Source organism: Octopus sinensis, linkage group LG4 (assembly GCF_006345805.1).
Source record: "Octopus sinensis linkage group LG4, ASM634580v1, whole genome shotgun sequence".
Taxonomy (NCBI): Eukaryota; Metazoa; Mollusca; class Cephalopoda; order Octopoda; family Octopodidae; genus Octopus; species Octopus sinensis.
The window spans coordinates 127991829-128017749 of NC_043000.1; the positions used below are offsets into that span (position 1 = coordinate 127991829).

At 35.1% G+C, this 25921-nt stretch overlaps 2 protein-coding genes across 7 annotated transcripts in view; one reads left to right on the forward strand and one right to left on the reverse strand.

Annotated features, from left to right (window-relative positions):
* LOC115211079 (cyclic pyranopterin monophosphate synthase) overlaps positions 1–9936 on the forward strand; it is a 17572-nt gene extending 7636 nt beyond the window's left edge. The window contains exons 1-3 of one of the 5 annotated variants that reach the window (XM_036502473.1): positions 1961–3340; positions 3398–3891; positions 9100–9936. In XM_036502473.1, coding sequence (XP_036358366.1) covers positions 9116–9889 — 774 coding nt within the window. In that variant the 5' untranslated portion in view covers positions 1961–3340; positions 3398–3891; positions 9100–9115 and the 3' untranslated portion in view covers positions 9890–9936. Of the gene's footprint in view, positions 1–1958; positions 3909–4417; positions 4604–9098 lie in introns of those variants that run through there. The other 4 variants (XM_036502475.1, XM_029779966.2, XM_036502474.1 and 1 more) reach the window with 4 other exon arrangements.
* Positions 9937–11805: 1869 nt separating this feature from the next.
* LOC115210839 (cilia- and flagella-associated protein 70-like) overlaps positions 11806–25921 on the reverse strand; it is a 70888-nt gene continuing 56772 nt past the window's right edge. For both annotated transcript variants that reach the window (XM_036502478.1, XM_029779593.2), the window contains exons 23-28: positions 24244–24389; positions 21200–21352; positions 19366–19527; positions 16371–16460; positions 15698–15847; positions 11806–12124 (exon numbers count right to left, since the gene is read on the reverse strand). In XM_036502478.1, the coding sequence (XP_036358371.1) occupies positions 12008–12124; positions 15698–15847; positions 16371–16460; positions 19366–19527; positions 21200–21352; positions 24244–24389 (818 nt within the window). In that variant the 3' untranslated portion in view covers positions 11806–12007. The remainder of the gene's footprint in view (positions 12125–15697; positions 15848–16370; positions 16461–19365; positions 19528–21199; positions 21353–24243; positions 24390–25921) is intronic.

Genomic DNA, 25921 nt, shown 5'->3' on the forward strand with positions numbered 1-25921 from the left:
TTAAAGCTCGTAATATGAATAAACTTGTGACTCAACCATGTATTTCTTGTGCACATGTTCAATATATCAGTTCACCATCTACTTTCATTCCCAACTCAGAAATCATGATCAACTACCTGGCCTTCACTATCCAATATTTCACAGTAACTATCTTACATATAATAAAATGCAATATGTGTCTTGATCACACTCAGAAAAGAAGAGTAAAACAACAAATGGAGTAAGAGATGATCAGAGACACTAAATGCAGGCAAAATGGTTTTGCACTGTTGTAAGTCACTGCTGTTTTAATCAAAATAAAACTGCTAATTTTTATCATAAATTATATTTAGTTTATCAGTTTCACACACACACACATACATATATATAAATAATATATATGAAATTAAGCATAGAACTCTTGTTTTCAAAATATTTGCTTTTCTAAGAAGAGAATAACATTTTACAGATTTCACCACTCTAAGAAATGGAAACAAACATGCATGCATCTAGAACCATACATGCATAGGTTTATATGAATACATATGCATATGTGTAGATACATACATATATATACACAGATAGAGATATTTATATATAAAGAAGGTTATATATATATATATATTCAAATGAGGTCGTTGCCAGTGCTGCTGAACTGACTCCTGTGCAGGTGGCATGTAAAAAACACCATTTGAGAGTGGTCATTGCCGTCAGACTGGCCCTCATGCCGGTGGCACGTAAAAGCACTCACTACACTCGGAGTGGTTGGTGTTAGGAAGGGCATCCAGCTGTAGAAACTGCCAGATCAGATTGGAGCCTGGTGCAGCCATCTGGTTCGCCAATCCTCAGTCAAATCGTCCAACCCATGCTAGAATGGAAAGCAGACATTAAATAACGATGAGATATATATATATATATATATATATACAGTTTTATGCTTTATTGTAGGACCAATGAAAGCGTTGTGAATAGATCTGGATAGAAATTGAAAAAGACCTTGTGAGAGAGAGACAGTTTGTTTTACTGTCTCCTTGCCCAATTCTGGAGCCACCGGCGAGAAACTTGCTGGCATGGGACCGAAATACAACAAAACAAGACAAGGTCGAGATGAGGCCATTAGTGGACGGACAAGGAACAAAACAATAAACTGAGTAAAGGGTTCATATTTAAAAATTTTTTTATGGGGGTGGGTACAAAAGGAAATTATATAACGTGCATACATATTGTCCACATAACGTGTGTGTATATATATATATATATATATTTAAAAAATCTCAAATTTTATTTAATTTGCTTTGCGAGAAGGACTGTTTTAACCAAGTCACGTCTTGTCCCTACCTAAAAACGCGGAATATATAAAACAGGGGACAACTGATGAAGGGAATGTTCTTTTATGTTGCCTGTCTCGTTTCTCTATTTGTTTCTTTCGTTGTTCGAAAAAAAGTTCGTTTTCTATGCTTTTGCTTTTTATGTTCTCGTTTCTCATTTTGTTTACGTCTGTTGACGTCCTGTACCCATATATGCATGTATATATACATATATATGTTGGTATGTACATATACGTATGTATATATACATATATTTATATTATATTAATTACATATATATATATATATATATTATATAGAGAGATATATACTCTCATTATGAGGCCGATATTTTCACCCGAGACGTTACAACCGTATCTAATTCTGTGTATATGCATATATTTATTCGATTGCTGACATTTATCAATGATTTCTCTCATTGTATTGATAATGTTATTTTCTTTCATAAATACTATGCTAGTATTTATAATAATGTTAAAAGCGAAACTTTACTATTCTATTTCGTTTTGGGATTTGGTTTGCAAGATTCTTTATATGAGTTCGTGTGTTGAAGCATATTCTGTTTTGTCTGGGGAGAGTCATTTTCTTTTTGTAAGGCACAAAAAGAAAATCACTCTCTCCAGACACAACAGAATTTACTATTCTACACTTTCACTTTCTTAGAAAATGAAATACCGTTCTACTTCCGTGTGAGGGTGTTTAGTCATTTCTCTAACTTCACGATTATGCCAAGACCACGCAATCCTACTTCAATCCTTCCTGAAAATATTTCACCAATACCTTTAAGAGATTTGTGCAATTTGGAAATAAGTTTTGAGCAAATGATTCTTGATGGTGTCAACAGTCGAGATTTGGAGGGAACGATGCGATGGCTTACAAAACACAACCTACTAGCGAACACGAGAAATTGCGAACAGTGTCAAGAACCCATGCGTCTTGTTGCAGATGTCGCTAAATATCCAACAGACGTGAAGAAATGGAATTGTCGTAAGTGTAAGAAAGAAAAATCGGTACGGGAAGGATCTATTTTCTCAAAATCTAAATTACCTCTTTACAAAGCTACTCAGCTGCTCTACTTATGGTCAACCGACTGTCCTCGGAAAATGCTATTAAATGAGATACGAGTATCGGAGCGTACGGTAGCGGGCTGGTTTGACTTTGTGGGTGATATTTGTCGTAGGTGTATGCTTGTTCACGACAAAAATCTCGGTGGCTTTGATGATGCTGGCAATTATTTCAGACAGACTTTCCCCACACCTCATACATTGGGAAATCTTTTGTTTTGGATTGCCACTTTCTATTCTCTGTGATCATATTCTGTGTAAAGAAACTTTTTTTTCCAAGATTTCTTCGATTTTGTCTAAGAATGTTTTCTCTTAAGTTTACAATTCAATTTATAAACTGGGTGAGGGAAGCAACGTATTCAAAATTAAGACCATGGGAGATGTAAAAATCTGATTTGGCTTTCCTGAAATGCATCATTTCTACAATTCCAATTTTTAATGTATTTTCCCAAAAGTACATTTAAGATTCATTTTTGCCTTGAATAAGGAAGATTCCAATTTTGTAAAAGAAAAAGAAACTTATTCCTTTTACTGTACATATGTAATACTTCCTCTCGAGGAAAATTTGTCACACAAAATATGTTTAGGTACAAGAAGGGAATACGACTGTCATATTTATATAAGCAAAAGTAGTACAAAAAATTATAAACTAAACAAAATTTTTGGGAAAAAAATCAAAATTAAAAATTTTAATGGAATTTATGATTTACCTAGTTTAAATATTTTACTTATTCGTTTCGGTAAAATCTTTTACTATTCCCCATTATTATAAGTCCCAATTTGAATCACGCCGCTTTCCTCCCTTTAAAGTGTTGTTTACATGTGTTACAACATTTTTCACCCTTGAAAAGAAAAAATTAAAACATTTGAAATTGTACAGAAACATTCAGAATTTATTATTTTTCAAAAAACGCTATTCCAATGTTTTCATCTCAAATGATGACAAGTACATAAATATAAGGGCGATCAGTTTTTTACGGAAATCGACGGAAAGGTCTACTAGAGACGAAAGATTGCCAATATAAGTTTTGCATGTTTTACTATAAAACAGAGGACATTTCGAATTAGTTTCATTATATATTTTCTTTCTTTAAATACTGAAATATGAAGATATTTGTTTCTTAATCATATATCTATTAATAGAAGATATTGCGTACGATAAGAAGATTACTCTTGACTAAAAGCAAATTCCAATACAAGTGAACTAAGTAACTTTTATATAGTCTTGGGTTGTTGTGAAGCCCCCAGATCAGACCTAGTCAATCTTATGGCATGCAGATAGCCGTCCGACCGACGAGGTTATATCCAGAAGATGTACGTTTCTATTTATTCCACGTCTCTGTGAAATTGAAGACTATAAGGCACACTCCGACACACATCGATGAAATTGCACGGTATAAACAGTCTGGATATATCTATATGTCTATAAATTCTAGGTGGCTACTTCGGAGGTGATCGAGTCGATCTCAGAGTGCGACAATTACTGTTTGTTCCTCTACACATGACCGTGTTTGATGTCGGTGAGTCTCTTGATGTTACAACTATTTCTGTGTGTATGTCTTTTTAAAGCTTTATGTGTATGTGTGTTGGTGCTTAGACGGATTTTCGGAATAGCTCATCCGACATACCTAATGTACCCCCATTAACTTTGTTTCCTTATAACTTTCAGAAAAATTGATATTTTTTTAAACGAAGTTTTCTATAAATGCTTTTCAAATGGTATAGATTCCAATTATAGCGGAATTTGATAAAAAAATTTTTTCCAAAGGACTGAAATTGGAGTTTCGAAAAATACACACGAATCAACTTAGTTTCCTCATTACTTTTAGAAACATGAATGTTTATAAATGGAATTTTGCACAAAGTCGTGGGGTGGGGACACACTTCTCTACGTCCACTTGGGCATACCTACACATGTTGGATTTTGTCCGTTTTCACCGATGTGGTACAAAAAAATGAATTTGAAAAATCCGTGCTCTTCGAATATCCTGGTGGTCTTCGTGGAGGAAAAGGAAGAAAAACAGAAAAGCTTAAATCCATTAGAGTTATGTCCCTTAGATTTGTTTTTTTTTTTTTTCAATTGTCAATTACATATTTTATACTTAATGTTAACGATGAAATGTGTATGTAATTGTATAAATTGTACTTTTAACAATTGTTCGATTCATTCATAGTAGTGACTTCATCAGAGTTAGATGCTGCATTTATCGTTTTTGTCCCCTATACAAAACAATTGAGTCACTACTTATATTTGATATAATCATTACTTTGTCAAATATATATTTTATCGGTCCAGATGGAGAATATGTAAACGGAACCCTTCCCCTCTTAATTCCGATTCTGAAAAAAAAATTTCAAAAATTGCAACTTCAAAATTTCAATGTCACCCCTCCCCTCCCCATTTCTTAATTTTTCACTTTTTCCAGAATTTTTTTTTTTTTTTTGCGAAATGCGTACAAAAATACGGAGATTATGATTCTGAAAAAAAATTGTTTGTATAATTTCAATTTTTCAAAAAAAAAAAAAAAATTACCCCCCTATCGCCCCTACCTCAAGCAGGTCATTTACATGCCAGAAATAACAGCCAAATCTCACAAACTGCGATAGAAGCGCAGCAACACTAGAAGCTGTTATAATTGAAAATGTGTTACCCGTTACTATAATACATACAGACAAATGGGCCAGCTGGGTTACATTCACAGAACGGTTAACCATTCAAAGAATTTCGTCGATCCTGAAACTGGCGCTTGCACGAACTACTTTGAGGCCTATTGGTCCCGTATCAAAAGACGACTAAAGTATGTGACTGGATCATCGGGCGACATGAAATGGCCCCGCGTCGATGAATCAATATAACGAGAAATGTATGGATTTACTTACTACGAAGACAAACTTCCCGAATTTCTATACATTTCTCGAACACAAAAAAATACTCTTTAATTTCATATTATTGCGGGAAATCACTCTGAAATAAATCTTTGCAGGAAAGTGAGTAATAATAATTAAATTATTGTATGCAGTGCTCAGGTGCACCACAACTTGTCAAAAGTGCGTATAAAGCATATGCAGTAATGTACAAATGTCTGGGAAGTGTGTATGGAGGGGAGAAATTCAGGTGTAGTGTTGGCGAATCTCAGGAAGCATGGAAGTTTTGAAGAATGCAGTGCTCCGACAACTAACAACTGATACCGGCAGTTTGTTCCATGCCTCAGCAACCCTTAGCGTGTAGATTGATTGCACATTTCTTTCATTATGTTATCGCAGTTTTGTGAGATTTGGCTGTTATTTCTAGCATGTAAATAGCCTGCTTGAGGTGGGACGATGGGGGTAATTTTTTTTTTTTTTTTGAAAAATTGAAATTTTATGAACAATTTTTTTTTCAGAATCATAATCTCCCTATTTTTGTACGTATTTCGCCCCCCTCCCAAAAAACAACCCCGGAAAAGTGAAAAATGAAGAAATGGGGAGGTGGGGGGGGGGTGAAATTGAAATTCTGAAGTTGCGATTTTTGAAAATTTTTTTTCAGAATCGAAATAGCCTAAAACGTGAGATTCCATTAAAAAAAAAAAACGTGAGATTCCATAAAAATTTTAAAAAATTAAGGAGGAAAGGGTTCCATTTACATATCCCCCATCTGGACCATTTTATCTTTTACTCGTTTCAGTCATTAGACTGCGACCATGCTGGTGCACCACCTTGAAGAATTTTTAGTTGAATGAATCCACCACAGTACCTAGTTTGTTTTTTTTTGGGGGGGCTAATGCAGTTTCGCACCTCTCCTTGAAAAATGCATTTTTTTGAAAAGTTTTTTTCAGATTCCTACATTTTAGATGGAGATTACGAATATGCAAAAAATTAAAATTTGATTATTAAATATTAATGTTTGTTTCTCTTTTAATTTCGATTTGCATATGTTCGTCAATTCTCTACGATCTCTTTAAAGTAAACAAAATCAAAAATTTAAATTTGTAGTGGGGATGAAATTTAAAAAAAATCTTTTTTTGCATATTTGTAATTCCCGTCATCTAAAACGTAGGAATCCCCAAAAATTTTTTTCCAAAAGATGCATTTTTCAAGGAGAGGTGCAAAACAGCATTAGCCCCGTTTATTTTTAAACCTGGTATTTATTCGATTGATCGCTTTTGCCGAACTACTAAGTTGGTAGGCCTGGGGCTATATAGTAGAAGACACTTACCCAACGTGCCATACAGAGGAACTGAACCTAGAACCATGTAATTGGGAAGCAAGCTTCTTACCACACAGCCACAAAAAAGCATTATTACACATGAATGTCTGAAGTATCCTTGTCTTTTTAGAAAATTTAGTATCATTTGTATTTGTAATGTATATCTTTTTAATTTACAGCCATAATATAAAGAGTTGTCAGTCAAAACTTAGATTGTTAGTGATGGCAACAGCAAATTATTTAAATTGGTTAATTCAGTTTAAATGCTTTTTATTGGGTTGTTAATGTTCCAGAAGGCCAATTGTGGCTGCTACATGTTTGGAGATATGAAATTTTATTTGCCATATACTGGCCCAAGTTTCAATGGGGATTTGATTTACAATAAGGAATGTGTATCTATGTTGATATTTATGGGTTTAGTTATCAAGAGGTTGTCTGCAAAAAGTTTTAGTGAGGAGGAGGTGATTACTTTAGGCAAACCATATATGTATAAGAAGAATGACTGGTCTCAGCCCCAAATCCTATGGTATTCCCAGTAATATAAAGGTTACTGTTGATTTACTACTATTCCCACTTTTCAAGTTATATTATGCTTTAAAGCCATGCTGATATTCATTGATAATTTTACTAGCATCTAGGTGGCTCTTGATGTTACTTGTGACTATAGGCATAGGAGTGGCTGTGTGGTAAGTAGCTTGCTTACCAACCACATGGTTCCAGGTTCAGTCTCACTGTGTGGCACCTTGGGCAAGTGTCTTCTACTATGGCCTTGGGCCGACCAAAGCTTTGTGAGTGGATTTGGTAGATGGAAACTGAAAGAAGCCTGTCGTATATATGTATATATATATATGTATGTGTGTGTAGAGACTGATAGAACCAGCATGGCCACAGTCACATCACTGAAACAAATAAAAGAGTAAAAAGAGAGAGTAAAGAGATATGTTTGACTATTTCAGAGCTAACTGATATAATCAAAATTGGTCTATAGTTTGGGGAGTCATGTTAAGAATTTTTAATTTTATTCTAGTCTGAAGGAACATAGACAGGGTCCAGTGAGTGCTGTATAAATGTTATTGTAAATGCAATATCATAGGCTAAGTATTTTATCAATGCAGATACTGGGAATTCTAACTTGCTGACAAAACTGAAAATATTATGTTGCCATATTTTTTAAACTGGGTAAGATAAAAAAAATTGATATTCACATCTTAGTTAAATTACAACAAAATATGAAAACTATCCTAGTATGCTTTTCTGAGGTCCTTATTCATCTTTATCACCCACTCACAGATCTTGGAGCTCAGTATCTTAAATTTACAAGATTCATTGGAAGTGCTTATTTTCCCTGCTATGGTGACATCAAGCAGGAAAGCACCATAACCTCTAAAGGAGGGTTACTGACATCCAAACTCCCTTGTAATAAGCGTTTGCCTAGTTTTCTAAACACTGTTGTCTAAAGATCAGTTGTAAGTTTCAGGTCACTTGTGAGGTTTCTCATGCATGCTATTGATGACATGGAATCCAGTACAACCTGTGTTACATGGTCAGGTCATTAGCAACTAAACTGGCACCCTCACTAGGCGTGTCTGGCGAGGTGAGTTGCTTGAAACCCAGCGGGACTAAGAGCAAGACCTGTCAAAAGGACAGCTGGACCTAGTGTAGGTTCAGCGATTATCTAGCATTAGTACGGGCCCTTAGAAATTCCAGGTATCCAGCAGCTGGAAGACCAGTGAAAGCATGTCTCTAGAACCCACTTCAAATCCAGGCTATGTCTACTACAGTAATCAGGGGTGACTTGGTCAGTAGATCTTTTGTAAAGGTCAATGATCAACAAGATGAGCTGCTATGGATCACACTATCCAAAAATGTGCATGTAACCAGGGGAAACATGTGAACTTGTATTCTCATTGAAACTCCAAACATTTAACTCTAATTGTAATACTGAATATGATATCCCCACTTCTGTAGGGCGTGGTTGAATTCTCACTGTTTACCAACATACTTTTTCATCAATAAAGTTATTGCACTTAGTTCAGCAGAAATACAATGTTTTTGAAGAGGGATTTGAAGCATTGTTTTTAGTTCCTTTAGAAAATTTAAGGACATTTGTGTTTGAATCATTGTTCTGGTTTCGGTGAATACTTTCATTCGAGTTTAAACCATAATATGAAGGATTGCTGCATGTGTGCATGCACACACACAAAGATATACTTGATCTCCTGTATGGAGTTCTTTTATAATGTTTGCAGATTTACTTTCTATGTCATAAAATTTACAAATGCACCAATATATATTTCCCTATTTTTTCTGTTTTCTTTTCCCAGTTTTTTTTATGGTCTTTCCTTCCTTCTTCCACTATCTGACGAAGTGCAATGTTCAAAACTTAGTCATTATCTCTTGTATTTCTCTGAGAATCAAGCTAAGATTGATTGTGAACTTAACCTCTTTTTTTTTTGTTTCCTTTTTCTTTCCACTTACATATGTACACACACACACATTCATTTTCCATATTTTAATATAATTTTGTCTGTTCCATTTTCAGATAGCAGAAACTTAACATGTTTCGAAGAATATTTCCTTGTTGCCAACTTTTGTTTCACAAAAGTCAACTGTCGGCCAAAACTTCAGAAGAATGTAATTTTATTTTAAAATGTATTAAATCTAATAGGTTCTATAACACACTTTTGACAAAACATCCTTCCATACAAGCCACAACTAAGAGTTTGTTGTCACCTCTTGAGTTATCTGAAACTTCCCTTTGTAGTTTTCCTAGCAATGCCAATCAGATCTACCATTCACTCTGTACAAAGAGCACAAATACACTGCAAACCAAAAAGAGTAGTTTTAGTCATATGAACGTCTCCGGTAAAATAAACATGGTTGATGTTGGTGAAAAATCAGTGACTCATCGTATTGCCAAAGCAACTGGGGTTATCTATATTGGTGAAACAGTATTCAAACTCCTACAAGAAAATGAACTTAAGAAAGGGTCAGCCCTTATTGTTGCAGATATAGCTGGAATAATGGCAGCTAAAGAAACCAGTCGTTTCATTCCATTATGTCATAGCATTCCTGTGGCTAAAGCAGAGTTAACTTTTCAAATGAATGAAGCTGAATACTGTGTGCGTGTAACATCAGAAGTCCATACGGTGGCTCAGACAGGAGTTGAAATGGAAGCTTTAATGGCAGTATCTGTGAGTTTGCTCACCATATATGACATGTGTAAAGCAGTTAATAAAAATATGGTTATTAGTGATATTAAGCTTCTCTCAAAGACTGGAGGTAAAACTGACTTCAATGCTTCATATGATGAAAAAGAAAATACAATATAAATGTATATAAATGTTATAACAATAAAAATTTTTAATTTTGTTTTAAATCAAGTTTTGTTTTTATCCAGACATCATGGTATGTCATCTTCGTCATAATCATCATCATCATAATCATCATCATCATTTAACATCTGTCTTCTATGCTGGCATGGGTTGGACACCTGGACAGAAGCAAACAAGCCAGAGGACTGCACCAAGCTCCACTATCTGTTTTGGCATGGTTTTTATGGCTGGATGCCCATCCTAACACCAACCACCTTACAGAGTAGACTGGATGCTTTTTAGGTGGTACCAGCACCTGCAAAGCCCCTGAGTAACTTGCAAGACAAAGATCCTTTGAGAAAGAAGATATTGAAGGAGGTGGCTTTATGCCAGCTGATGAGAGGTTAGAGTATGACAGAGGGACAGAAACAGGTGACTTGCTATAATGAAGATACATGATTATCGCAATCAGCGGGGAAAGAGCAAGAGAGATGGTGACAATGTGCCAGGGCATATTCACAAGGTACAAGAATGTGAATATAAATGGGATGATAGAGGATTGTCCAGGGTGTGTGAGTAGGGAGTTCATGTGGATGCCAAATGGTGGAAGGGGAATGTAGTGACTGGTGAAACCTGGGTGTATGGGGTGGTGACAGGATAGCCTTCTTTGTTTGCTTGTTAAATTTTATTAACTTTTTCCTTATTTTATAACAGATAATTTTATTTTCTTTATCTACATGTAAATGAGATTAACATCGTTTTTACATCTGATTTTCCATGGGTAGGACTTCTTTTTTTTATGAGGATCAGTCCTCATTCTTCTATTCATATCTTTTTTGCTTTCCACTTTTGCAGATTCTTTATAAGAGCATCATTTGATGTTTTTATCACCTAAATATCATTCTTCACATACACACACTTTCCATCTCCTTGTCATTGCAGTGTTTGTGATTGTGTATTATAACAAATATCCAGTTCTCCTCTGTAAGCTTGTGCTTTATCTTTCTTACATACCGACATTATGCATCCAGGGGGCATTCTTGCCTCCATTCTTTCCTGCCTTTGCATATCCTTCATATTCAGCACCCATATCTCATAACCATGCAATGTCACATTTCATACACAAGCATCATACAATTAACCTTCAACTCAAAAGGAGAGATGCCTTGTTATGAACAGAGATAATAGCATCATGAACATTTTCCCACCCTATCTTACTCTGGTTACTATACTTTCAACACACACACCTCCATTGCTCATCTGGTCACCTAGGTAACAGAATTTATCAACTATTTCTTCATTTCTTAGCTGCTCCTGTTGCCAGCTTGCCTTATTACATATGAAATATTTCTTTGTTAACCTACTATAAATCCCACAGCATCTTTTACAGGCCCATTGTTTGCATTAGATACGTAGTATATAGTTCCTGCTACTCACTTTATACATATCCAGTATGACCACCTCATTCTAATCACTGTGAATAGTGTTCTGTTTTCTCTTTTGTTAAATTGACCTTTAGGCCTCTTAAATGAAGAGGTTTAAAGAAAATATTTCTCCAATTCTTGATTATTTGAGCTATGAGAACCTTAACATTTGCTTCTAGGAGTTTCATTAAACAGACAGTCTTGGTCAATCTATACACTAGATTCCTCAGTGGATTTGTTCCTAACTCTTACTTTACTGATCATTCATGTATATGGTTTGCAAAACTTTCACAAGCTGTTTTGCTTTCCTAGTTTTCCTTGATAAGGTACTTTGCTCCTTTATCTAAGAGCTTCTCCAAGTCAACAAATAATAGTTTGATAAGTATCAATGGTTTGTCCTTGGCTAAGAAATTCTCAAAGAATAATAAAATATGTTCCAAAACACACATAAATGAGGTTCCTTTCAGGAAGTTTGATTGGCTATTTCAGTTTCTTTTGTGAAATAAATTTTTATTACCAGAAAACAAAGTATTTCAAGATATTTTTTGTTCACATTAAAATTCATTTTAATTATTGTTATATATGATGATAATTAAAGTGAATTAATATATCCCCATAGGAAAATATAAGTATTAATGCAAACAATTCATAAAAGTTAATCCTTTTGTAAGTGAAGAGACACAGCCTATTTCTTCTGTTCTGGTAACTACATTCACATTTCTTCCTTTGATAGAATATCTTCTTTTGAATGAAAAGATGTATTTCCAATCTCTGTAGTTTCTTGTAAGAGAAGTATTTCTTGCAAGATTTCTTTATCATTTAACCCAAGCTGAAATGGAACAGAACCATTTTTCAATTAACAGTCATGTTAAAAGAGATCAAATATTACATTAAAGACACAAACAGTTCTTGAAACTTTGAATATATTAAATATTTGGTCCATCTGACTGGTTCCCATGCTGGTGGCACGTAAAAAAACACTATCTGAACATGATTGATGCCAGGGCCGCCTGACTGGCTCTCATTCCAGTGGTATGTAAAAAACACCCACTACACTCCCAGACTGGTTGGTGTTAGGAAGGGCATCCAGCTGTAGAAACATTGCCAAATCAGATTGGAGTCTGGTGCAGCAGCTAGCTTTCCAGGCCTCAGTCAAACTGTCCAACCCATACCAGCATGGAAAACGGATGTTAAATAATGATGATGATAATTGACTTCAGTGAATGGATGCATTAGTAAAGTCAAATAGCTAATATTGTATTTTTGTTTCAATTTCTACTGATAAGTTTGGTGATCCTTGAAAACCAGACAATTGTGTATATTGTTTGAAAATATGTCCTAAAATACTTGAGAATATCAAATACTTTGTAATGCTATCTAGTCAATGATTAACTGAAATCATAATATTAATGTTTTCCAGCTCCAACCTCTTCTAAAATGTGAGTAGTTTGTAGATGGCCCCTCCTTTTATCTTTTGTTTCAGTCAATGAGCTGCAGCCATGCTAGGGCACTGTCTTGAAGGGTTTTAGTTGAACAAATCAATCCTAATACTTATTTTCTTTTCAAGGCCTGGTGCTTATTCTATTCGTTTGTTAAGCTGAACTGCTAAGTTAGAGAGATGGAGGTAAACCAACATTGGTCGCCAAGCAGTGGTGGGAAACAAACCCAAAAATACTCAACATGCACGCATGACAGGTTTCTTTCAGTTTTCATCTACCAAATCCACTATCATCAGCCTGAGGCAATAGTTGAAGATACTTGCCCAAGGTGCCATGCAGTGGGACTGAACCCAGAACCATGTGGTTGGGAAGCAAACTTACCATACAGCCACACCTACAACTAACTACATCCCACATCTCCTTGCATAAAGTTGCACCTTCAGAGTTCATAGTCTTACAAGCTGCATGATAACCTAACTAATGCCAGTGCCATGACAAAAAAGTACCCAGTGCATGCTATAGAGTTACTGGCATTAGGAAGGGCAGCCAGCCATTGAAGCTACACCCCAAACTCAAACACTGGAACTAGATGTGGTACTTTGACACTGTTGGATCTTGTTAAACTATCAAACCCATGGCAGCTTGGAAAGCAGATGTGAAATGATGATGCATAAAGATAAACTACCAAAAACATGGATTTATAACATTTCATTAACCCTTTCATTACAAACCCGGCTGAAACCGGCTCTGGCTCTGAGTACAAATGTCTTGTTTTCATAAGTTTTGAATTAAAATCTTCCACCAAACCTTAGTCACAATTTATGTTCCTAAAACTAGCTGAATGATAACTAAGTTATTTTACTAAATTCTTTGTTATATTTAAAATAATTGAAAGAAACACAGAGCATCTCAAAATAAATACAGTAACGAAAGGGTTAACAATCATTCAGTTCTTTTGTTTCAGTGAGAAAATAAAAAGAGTGTGACAGTGGTAAGAAGTCACACCTGCAAGCTGGCCAAAGCCTTGTATGTGGATTTGGTAGACAGAAACTGAAAGAAGCCTGTTCTGTAAATATATGTACATATTTGTGTGTATATTTGTATTTGTGCCCCACCACTGCTTGAGAACTAGAGCGGTTTGTTTATGTCTCTGTAATTTAGTATTTCAGCAAAAGAGACCAACAGAATAAGTACTCAGCTTTTCTTTTCTACTCTAGGCACAAGGCCTGAAATTTGGGGGAAGGGGATGAGTTGATTACATCAATCCCAGTGCATAACTGGTACTTAATTTATCAACCCCTGAAAGGATGAAAGGCAAAGTTGACCCTGGCAGCATTTGAACAAAATTTATTCTTTTCTACTCGAGGCACAAGGCTTGAAATTTGGGGGGAGGGGGCCAGTCAATTAGATCGACTCCAATACACAACTGGTACTTAATTTATCAACCCCGAAAGGATGAAAGGCAAAGTCGACCTTGACAGAATTTGAACTCAGAACGAAAAGACAGATGAAATACCGCGAAGCATTTCGCCCAGCGTGCTAACGTTTCTGCCAGCTCACTACTCTACATAAGTACTCAGCTTTAAAAAAATTAGTACAGTTAAACTTATCAAGGTAGTGCTCCAGCATGGCTGTAGTCCAATGACTAAAACAAGTAAAAGATATGAAAAAAAGATAAATCTTTACTACCTAATGATAATTACTTTTCAAATTAAATGGCTTAATTATGAAGACACTTGAAGTAAGAGGATTTAGTAGTATGTGCAAAGCTAAGAACAGTTGTTATTAACAAGTGAAATAGTTACATCTCAATATATGAAATACTTTCATTGAGAATACAGGTGTTATCAGATGCTACATTGTGTTTAAAAACACAAGAGATACTGGAGGGAGGCAAAAAGTTGTCCCAGCTGTGGCTAACAAGACCAGATGTATATAGGCGGTCTTGTTATTTTATTATTGTTGTTTCTGAATTTGTACTCACAAGTTTCTTATTTCTTTATTGCACACAAGGGGCTAAACATAGAGGGGACAGACAAAGGGATTAAGTCAATTACATCGACCCCAGTGTGTAACTGGTACTTAATTTATCGATCCAGAAAGGATGAAAGGCAAAGTTGACCTTGGTGGAATTGGAACTCAGAATGTAATGGCAGATGAAATACCGCTAAGCATTTTGCCCAGCGCACTAACGTTTCTGCCAGCTCACCGTTTATTGTACTCACAAGTTTCTGTATTTGATGGCACTTAAGGTGCACTTTTTTTTCGCCAAAAATACAGTAATCCCTCGACTATCATGGGTGTTTCATTCCAAAACCCTCTGTGATAGGTGAAAATCCACAAAGTAGGAACAGTACTGTACTGTATATATATATTTTTATAATTTGTATATATTTATTTTATTACAAATGCAAAACAACAATACGGAGGAATCGGCATAAGTTTAAATAATAAACCACGATAGGTGAACCGCAATATGGCGAGGAATTACTGTATGTCTCAACACTTTGTGTCCTATATGTGAAGTTGAGCCTATATTACTGCTTTAACTCTTTAGCATTCAGGTTACTCTGTCAAATGTAATGCTTATCTGTTCACACTGTTTTGAATTAACATATAGCTTTGAGATTTCAATGAAGTAATTGTATATTTTTAGAATGACATTGTAGGGCAGGTGTGAGAGGCCATATATGGCCAATTTGAGCATAAATCAAGAAGAATATTTAGGCCAAATATGGTTGGTTTAAATGCTAAAGGCTTAATTCCTCCCAAAACTTTTTTTTTTTCCTGAATATGCACTCCTGAAATTGAGGTGTTTTTAATATGTGCATTTGTCTTTTATGCCTTCAAGTATGGTATATAAAAATATTGTAAAAAGGGATCTCACAATAATATTTCAAAAAGTAAATCAACACTTAGAATATTTTTCAAAATATTCAAGAGAAGATTTAAATGTAACTTACTTTTATAGAATACTTGAAACTTTGCTCAGCTTCATATATACGCTTATGTTTAAGGCAAACAAGAGCTAGGTAGGCCCAAATTTCAGGATCCATGTTATTCAGAATATTGGCTTCACATAAAGCAGACTCCGCTTCATACAACTTCTCCATCTAGGAAATAAATTACATAAAATAACTTTTGCATTTATGTTGCAACTGTTAATAACATTGATGAAGATATGCCACAAGCATCAATAAAGACAAGACCAAAATTTTGATAAACTATCATGTGAAGACTCATCAGATGTTGGAACCTTTATTTTAGCAACATCGTTACATAAGTTAAAGAAACAATTCCAGGCAAGAATTAAAATAAAAAAGCCAACCCTACAGGAACTCTAAAGAGATTTCCCATAATTCCAAGCTTCAGATATTCAACATGAATGTAAAATTGATACTCTTAAGGTTTCATTAATGGATGCCATCAGGCAATCCTAAAAATTATGTGGATATATTTTATTATTAAAAATGTTGCTAGCGTATAAAAATATACATTGTCAGGCCTGAAATCTGCAAATTTAACAATGATGAAGTCATATATACTGAAAAAGATTTCTGATTTTGGAAAAGATTATCAATGATTTACAGTTTATACTAATTAATAAGAGGACTTTAAACAAATAAAGATACTCACTCGATAACAAGCTATTGCAACTCCCAGCCATGTGACAGAAGATGGGCTACTTTTACATGCCATGAGAAATATATCCCGAGCTTCTGGAAACTAATTTAAAACAGACAATTTATTACACCATAATGTTTAAAACTGGAATAACATTTTTATAATATTAAAGAAAATTCTTCAATTGCTTCTAACAAGGTATTGTGTTTAATTTTTCTTTGTCATGTCATGAAAAAATCTGTCTGCACCAGTGACTACAATTAGTAACTGTGATGGCAATGAAAATCTTCCTCTAAATATTTGTGAAATGAAAATATAATTTTCTCTTCCAGTGCTGTAAGTGAAGGCACATGGATCAGTGGTTAGAGCACCGATCTTACAATCGTGAAGTTGTGAGTTCGAATCCCGGACCGGGTGACTGCTGGTCTTCCATAAACAACCTTGCCCGGACTTGTGCCTGGGAGGGTAACTTTCTAGGTGCAATTCCACGATCAGTCATGACTGACGGGGGTCTCAGCAGCTGTAAGATAATTTAGCTATACTGACCCAAAGAATGAAATCACTTTTAGCAACAGCTCATTAACCACAAGTTGACAATTAACCCTCTAAAGCCATCACCTTCTGTGACTTCAAGGTCCACAACTCTACTTGGTTCTCACACACCTTTCATATTGATGCTGATGGTGCAAATGCTGAATCTTTACATCATTCTAAACATTTTGTTATTTAATATCATCATCTACTTGTATCCTGACACACAGGTAACACTAACACCCTAGATTTTGTTCTTACTTCCAAACCAAATCCTTACTAAACTATTGCTGTCTCTGTCCCTATTAGAATGTCCAGTTACTACCTAATTAAAACTACCCAACAAACCATAATGCCCAATACCTGCCCATCTCTTGGACCCTATGGAACTACCAATTTACATTGATTATCCCTGGCAAGAAATATGCTACAACACCTGAACACACTCAACATGTCTACCAACTAGGTAGTGGGGGGGGGGTGAGTATGTTCCTAGAACTGTCACTCTTTCAAGACTACGACCCAAAAATGAAAAGATTCCTTTATATACCACAAGGTCAGTTATCTCTTCTACCTTCAAAATTGTAACATGTCTTCCTAATCTCTTGCCAGGAGAATTTCCACCAACTTTGCAGAAACTTCCTTAACCAAGATGACCCTCTTAGCAGCACTTCTGCAGAGGAAAATGCATCATTTTCTGTCTATTTTGCTTCCAACTCCACAAAACACACAGGACTCCTCCAAAACTTAATATTTGGCACTGTACCTTGAAACTTTCCTGCTCCTCTCTACCAGCCCCACCACCAGGCACACATACAGACTGAATCTTAGGCTTTGCTATCACTAAAGATCTCTCCCAGTGAAAGGGTATCTTTAAACATAGCTCAGACTACATCTCAAAGACTGTTCCTTCTCTTCATAACCAGAAAATTCTTCACCCTCCAATGATTAATGATACTCTACAAACTAAGATGAGAGTCACAATGAAATATTGCTCCCACATATGAGATGCTGCTACACAGATATCCTAGACTGCATCTAGAGAAGGGCCACTCAGCTGATTGGAATAAAATTACTACCAGACATGCTCCAGCCTCTTACCCACAGGCATGCTGTTTCTTTTCTCCACTTTTTCTACCATTACTACAATGAACATCTGCCCCATGAAGTTTGGTGGTCTTGTTTCATTTCCAACTTACCTCTCCTTGTTTCATCACTCATGTTGTGTCCAACCCCCACCAGAACATCAGCCCTCCCACAATGTCTTTTCTGCAGGTGTCAACTGGCAGCAGTTTAAACCAAACATTAACAGCATCAGATACACCAGTCATCATGAAGAGTCTATAAAGGCCATGGCTACTAACCCTTCTTCCAACAAGTAAAAAGCAATAACAGTAAACAGTACTATTAGCCCTAACAATATCGTTTTCATTACTCTTCAAACATTACACTTCAGAGCTAACCCCTATCCTTGCCAAACTCTTCAATTGTTCTCTACATACAGGGCATCTATCCTGATCTTTGGAAACATGTCCCATTCTAAAAATCAGCCTTTTTGACCCTGAGGATGAATGGCTTATTCCTTCCTTTTAATATGTCAAAAGTAAAGGAAACAATTGTTAACAACCATCTTTATAACCTCTAGTCTCCTTAATGATCACCAGTATAGCATTTATAGAGTCAGATCAACTGGGAACCTGCATTTATATGTCATTTCTTTGCCCTTGAGAAATTCAATGAAAACAATGTCATTGGTTTTGACACTGGCAAAACATTTGACTATATCTAGCAAGAAAGTTCTTCTAGCTGAGCTGCCCATCTCTGGAGCAGAAGGTTCGTTTCAGAGATGTAACAGAGGTTGTTACAGAAGAAGTAGAGAGAGAAAAACAGGCATTTGTAAAATGGCTGTAATATATTTGTGAGCAAGTATTGATCAAGCAACCAAATGGCTTTCTTTTGGATGCAGCCTAGAATCTTGTTATTTGTTTTAACTCTAATCAGTTAAATTAGGCTCAGCTTTAATCCAAAAATTATTGCTCTTTTTTTTTCAGCTATAGTGTATGTAGAACTACTTTATCCAGTGTATCCTCCCTGTTTTAAGTCAATAGCATGTTATTCGAGGGATGTTTAGTTACTATTTTTAACAGGCCAAACTGTTATCTAGATGTTTCATCATTAGCTCAAGTCTGGGATGTTTGTGGAGGTAAACCAATATGGGTTATACATGAACTTTGGAGAAGGTCAGTATCTGGTAAGGGCTGAAATATTTTGTAGTCCTAAATAGGATGGCAAGTCTTTTGGATAAAATTTTAGGTAGTGATTTGTAATGGTCACCACAATTCATAGGATTTTACATAATAATTTTAGAAATTAAATAATTATTAATGAATTGTCACTGAATCCAAGAACAATTACAGATTGTTTAAATGACTTGCAGTAAAGATTTGAAAAATGTAAGAAAAAGGGCAAACATTACCTTCTTGTCTTGCAGATAGATCGATCCTAGACGCAAATACACAGAGTGAATATCCTGGGTATCATTTACAAATGATAAAGTACGATCATAATGATTTTGGGCATTGGAAACATCCCCTGTTAAATACTTCACATGACCTAATAGTGCCCAAGTTTCGGGGAACTCAAAAATAAAACAAAAAATGACAAATCAACCAGCATGTAAAAAATAATCTATATATATAGAGTTGAGAATGTGTGTTTGTCTGTCTGTGTGTTTGTGTCAATCACTAAAACATGAGAACTACTTTATTCACATTTTATACATGCCTTACTTAGGGTCCATGTAGTGTCATAGGCCAAAAAAATTGTCAACTTCTTGCCTAGTGCGAGCCCAGAGCAATATCATATCTTCTCCACTGTTTCAGTATTACGTGTCAAAAGTGAAAGAATAACATTTCTCTATTGTAATGTCAGATATTTTCACGTTAATAGTTTCACTTCAATACTGAAACTATTAAAGTGAGACTATTATCTTACATATATACAGGCATGCATTCATATATACATACATCTATATATATAAAGATGAGAATGTGTGTCTGTCTGTGTCAATCCCTAAAACTTGAAAACTACACAACCAATTTCATTCAACTTTTACACATGCCTCACTTAGGGTCCATGTAGTGTTATAGGCCCTAAAATTTTTTAACTTCTTGCCTAGTGCGAGCCCAGAGCAATATCATATATTCTCCACTATTTCAGTATTAGGTGTCAAAAGTGAAAGAATAACATCTCAGCATGGCCACAGGTCAATGACTAAAATCAATTAAAGATAAATGATATAGTTTTTTTTCCCCAGTTTCCACAGGTTTTTAAAGCACAATGATAGAGAAAGAAAAACAAGAAAAATATAAGCAATTTCTCAGTATGAATTCACTTTCAGTTTATCTGTAGTTTTACTGCAGTCAGTGCACATCAGTTATTTGCACATGATGCTTTATTACATTAAATGATTATACATACTAAGTATGGTTGTATGGTTTGTAGCAATCTAGTTCTGGGTTCAATCTCACAGCATGGCACCTTGGGAAAGTGTATTCTACCATAGCCTTGATCGACTAAAACTGTATGAGTGAAAAATGGCAGACTGAAACTGCATGGAAGCCCATTGTATCTTTCTCTCTCCCTCTCTCTATCAACCTACCATCCCACCCATCCAAGCCCACTGTTTTACCTACCTACCTGTGTGTGTATACATGTGTGTGTGTGTGTGTGCGCGTGCACGTGCACACACGTGTGGATGGCCAGACAAAAATTGGTGCATCGATCAAAGATCCTTTGTGGTATGTAGTCTAAGTCAGTGCTTCTCAAACTATCTGATGTAACATACTGGGAGTTTTTTTTCCCCCAGTGTGCCAGGGACTGGTAATGTTTCTTAGTAATACTAATTCATACCAGAATCAATATGTATAATGAATATAATAAAAGTTGACAACTTTTTTTATCTTATGTTCATCTTTTCAACAAATATTACATAAGCATTTTATAATGTTTGTTTCTTTTCTGGAAACTCACTGCATACAGGCACCAGTCCGTGGACCACCACTTTGAGTAGCATTGGTCTAAGTCACATCCCTTGAGTCAAGGCAGACTTAGCCATTCAGCCCTTACAACATTGATAAAAACAAGTACCAAAGTACTAGTGAGGGTGGGGAGTCAGTCAATGTAAGTGACAAAAGTTCTTGAAGACTATGCCAACATGTTTGCCGTAGACTAAAAGAAGTAAAAGATTAAAGGAATATACAAATTACATAAGGAAATCTGAAATATATGAATATAAAAAAAAGACTCACCTCTTGACTGATTAGAAGAGCCTGATTCAGATAATTTTCAGCTTCAGTGAACTCTTTTTTGAAAATACTTATTTTAGCAAGACACCAGAAATACTGAATGGAAGGTTTCTCAGATGTCTGGAGGAGTTCATGAGCCAAAGCTCGTTCTGCAAGCTAGGAGTACAATACAACAAATGTCTATTTACTTTTTGCCTTCCTTTCTTTTTCTTTCCTCAACCTTTTTCATACCGACCCACTTGAAACAACCCCTAGTTGTGAAATAAAATCTTTTCTGTTTTAAAATGATCTAAATCAGGAGTCACCAAACTTTGTCGACCATCGACCCCCTTTAGCCACTTCTCCTTCCACATCGACGACGCTCCTCATTTAAAATATCTTAGTACCCTACCATACCGTACCATATCTTAAATGCGTACTCGGTACTGATGCTAGCAATTAAAATGTTAGCTAAAATATACGTATATGACAAATTAAGAAATTCTATTGAAGATGACATACCTTTCACATTTAAAACTATGTGTATGAGTATTAGACTTTCAATTTTTATGAAATTGTTTACTAGGTTAGAAAATGTGAGAAACACATCATATTGCTGGAATATCTTTTATTGAAATTGACAACATCAATGTGAAGGATGAGCATGGTGCTGACTAAGTATTTCAAGCAGTTCATCTGGCGAGCTGGTCTTTTGCACACCAACCCTCATTCGACCCCTTCACTACCATCGACCCCTGTAATTCCTCACCGACCCCTAGGGGGTCCCTCGGACCCCCTTTGGTGACCCCTGATCTAAATTAAAACTGTCATCAAAATTTCATGTTAACTAGCTGACCCCATAGAAATTGGCTCAGGCTTTGGTTCTCTGCAGTCCCTTGTCATGTGCAGATGCAGACACCTAAAACACTGGTCTTTAAATGGTCATGGCTGCTCCACTGAGTCTCTTATCACCTTGTTATTCATCAATTGTAGCTCAACACTGTAGGCTTCTGTAGCTTCCACCACCACTGCATTCTATCTAGTGTTTCATGTCAACAAACAGACTTGAATAATGAGTTTGCTCATGGACATCTTGCTGCCCAACAGCTGTTGTAGCCACACCAATATCCCATTGGGGAAACCACTCACAAAACCAGTTGCATCACCTTTCCCATGCCTTCCTCCATAAATTAAAACCTTCCATTAAAATCTCATGTTAACAAGTGCACTCCATGGATATCCATGGTTTAATTAGAAACAACCACCAAGTATTAAAGAGCAATATAGCACTTTAACTGCTTAATTTATGAGTTTTATATATATATATATATATATATTATATATATATATATATATATATATATATATATAAATATATATAGTTACTTACATATGAGAGGGATGACCACTATGTGGACACCTTAATGCTAGAAGTAGATCCGCTATGGTCTTACCACTAAGAAATGTTCTCTAGAAAACTTTAGCAAGCACCAGAAACGTAAGCGAGCAAGACAAATGAAAAGTAACAAAAATATAGATTAATCTATAGCGGATCTACTTCTAGCATTAGGGTGTCCACATAGTGATAATCCCTCTCATATGTATGTAATACTATTTACTGAACCTCAGTTTTTTAATATGCTAGACCACTGGTGTTAAATTGAAGTTATCAAATTAATATCCAATTTTTCACCCTCATTTTAATTTTAATATATAAATATATATATATATATATATATAGAAGGAGTAAAGATCTCCTTTGGTCACATATGACCATGGGATTGCACCTAAAAAGTTCCTCTCTGAGGTAAAAGTCTGGACAAGGTTGTTTATGAAAGACCAACAGTCATCCATGCATACTGGCCTCTCCTCTTCATGCCACTGATGTTGACCAAGGGAAAGGCAAAGGCTGATACAGCTTGGAACCAGTGATGTCGCAACTCATTTCTACAGCTGAGTGAACTGGAGCAATGTAATATAAAGTGTCTTGCTCAAGAACACAATGTACAGACCCCAGTCCAGGAATTGAACTCATGATTGTAACCACTGATATACAGTACTTAATTACATATATACAATGCAACAAAATAAGTCAACTAATTGAACAAATGCTGAAATGGAATATTTGACTTATTTATAACTTGAAGATAAACAAGATTTCTCGTAAAAGTCTCCTTTTACTTCCCATCCATACAAATACTAATGGTAAGTGCACATATACTCATACCATCTAATCTGCCACACACACATATACAAACACACAGCTAATGGTTGTGTGTATGTCTCAGTGCGTAAATGTGTGTGCACCAATAGTATTCATTAGTGTGTGAGTGTGTGTATGTATGCAAATGCTAGTAGCATTCATTTGAATCTCTCACTCCTTTTCTCTCTCTCCCTCTCTCTTTTTCTCTCTCTCTCTCTGTCCTTTTCTTTCTCTCTCTCACTGTTGCACACTTTCTTTTAATTCTTTTAGCATCTCCTTTCCAGTGTGACAGATTATTTACACTACAGGAATTTACTGTTAATACTTTGTATTATACTAATATAATTGACAGATAGATTTGTTTCAAAGAAGGCATAGCCTGTAACATCCTGCCTCAAAGCCATCTGCCACATGCACTTTTATGGACATGTCTTCTGCCTCTCACAAGATCCTCCTGCCAGAACCTTACAGTGCAGCAGCTGCAGGTTAGAAGAGGCCCCATGTCAGGCCCCGCACCAGATGGCTGGACATGATTAAGGAAGATTTCCAGAAGCTCAACATCATCCTGGTGGACACAGAGAAACCTGGTTGGCTCTATGCACAATGATGATGCTGGGACCACTAACTTGGGATGATCCCAGGCACACTGAAGAGAGAATTGGAAGAACATTGTGACTAGTGGTGTATAATGACATCTGCTAGTCAGGTTGAGAAATGTGATTTGAAACAAAGGTGGCAGAGTATCTCAACAGAGAAATGGTGACAAAAAGTTTAAAGAAATTTCTCATAGTTATACATAGTTATCTACAGATGATAGAATGAGACAAAAATAATTAAAAAAAAAAAAGAAAAAATGTTTAATTACTCTGAAAACTTTAAGTTTAATCAACCATTCTGCTGTGATCATGTATATACTGAATTCAGGTTCTGGTTCATTTGTTGAAAAGTAATCTTCCTCTATTTGACTCAGGTTTGACAATTCAGATTTGACTCTGATATCAGGTCGAATTCCTAAAGAAATTTATTAAATACAAAATATTCTTTTGAAATAATCATTGATAAAATATGTGAAAGATATTACAAAGGAGATAATCTTTTCTTATTAATATTTGGTAGAATTACAAATTTGAATTTGAAATTAAGGAACAAGGAAAAAGATGTATAGAATACACATATTGTTATTTATACATTTTGTTATTGCTTACTTATTATGAAGGTCTTAAAATTTTGAACTGGTGAGTGTGTTAATAAGGCATTAAAACAATGAGTCACTACAGACACAATAAAATATGCTTCAACACACGAATTCACACAAAGAATCTTGCAAACTAAATACAAAAATGAAATTAAAATTTCTAGTAATTGGTAATCATGATATTATTTCATTCTTTTTAGAAATCCTCAGCATGACATAGCCAAAGGTATATAAATTTTATGATGTGAATAATTTGTTTTTTAAGAAGAAACAAAACATTTATAAATATTATTCAAAATGTTAGGTTTAAAAAAGCCACATTAAAAACCAAAATAGATCAATGTAAAATAAATAAACGAAAACAGAAACAAACACGCCTGTTAAAAGTTGGTCTATTAACTGAGCATTAGACAAATTAAAAGTGTGATATTCTTTTGTCAGCAATTAAATTTTTTTTTAAATATATCTTTATTCAACTATTCAAACAAAAGATGAGAAACAAAGAATTTACTTGAATCTATTTCTAACTTAACTAAGTTATAAAAATGATATAAGAAATAATGGTAATGCTGAAAATTTCAATAATAGTAATACTAGGAACAACAACAATGATAGGAAATATCAACAGCATTAATAATAATCATGATAACAATAAAGGAAAAATTAGAAATAGGAGAAAGACTTAGAAAATTACAATTTTTAAATCTCACAACAAGAGATATTCAGCAACAGTACTTTGGAGTAAAGATTGCCAAAATAACATGGCAGTCCTGGTTTAGGACGAATGTTGCCGTAATTTAGCCCCAGGAGACATCGTCTCCAGCTGGCTATACGACACGATCTGTGTCCTTGTATTTTCGAACAAGGGAATCTAGAATCCCAACTCAGCTCAAAACAATATCTGTGTAAATACAGCAACATTTGTCCTAAACCAGGACTGCCATATTATGTTGGCAAACAATCTTTACTCCAGGAGAAAGACTTGTAATGTCAGATATTTTCACTTTAATAGTTTCACTTTAATACTGAAACTATTAAAATGAAATTATTATCTCACATATATACAGGTATACATACATATATAATATATATATATATTATGTTTATATATATATATATGTATACATCTGCACAAATGTATATATATACATATATATCTTTATATATAAAAGTGAAGTTGTGTGTCTGTCTCCTACGATTTAGATTCCTAACTACTCCCACATTTTGCGGTGCAGTTTAACCAAAACCGGGTATCTTATAGTTGTGATTCATATCGAGCCCTTCTGGGTATTAGCGCGCATTTACAATGAGTCTACGATTTAAAAAAAATTTACCATCATTTTTTTTC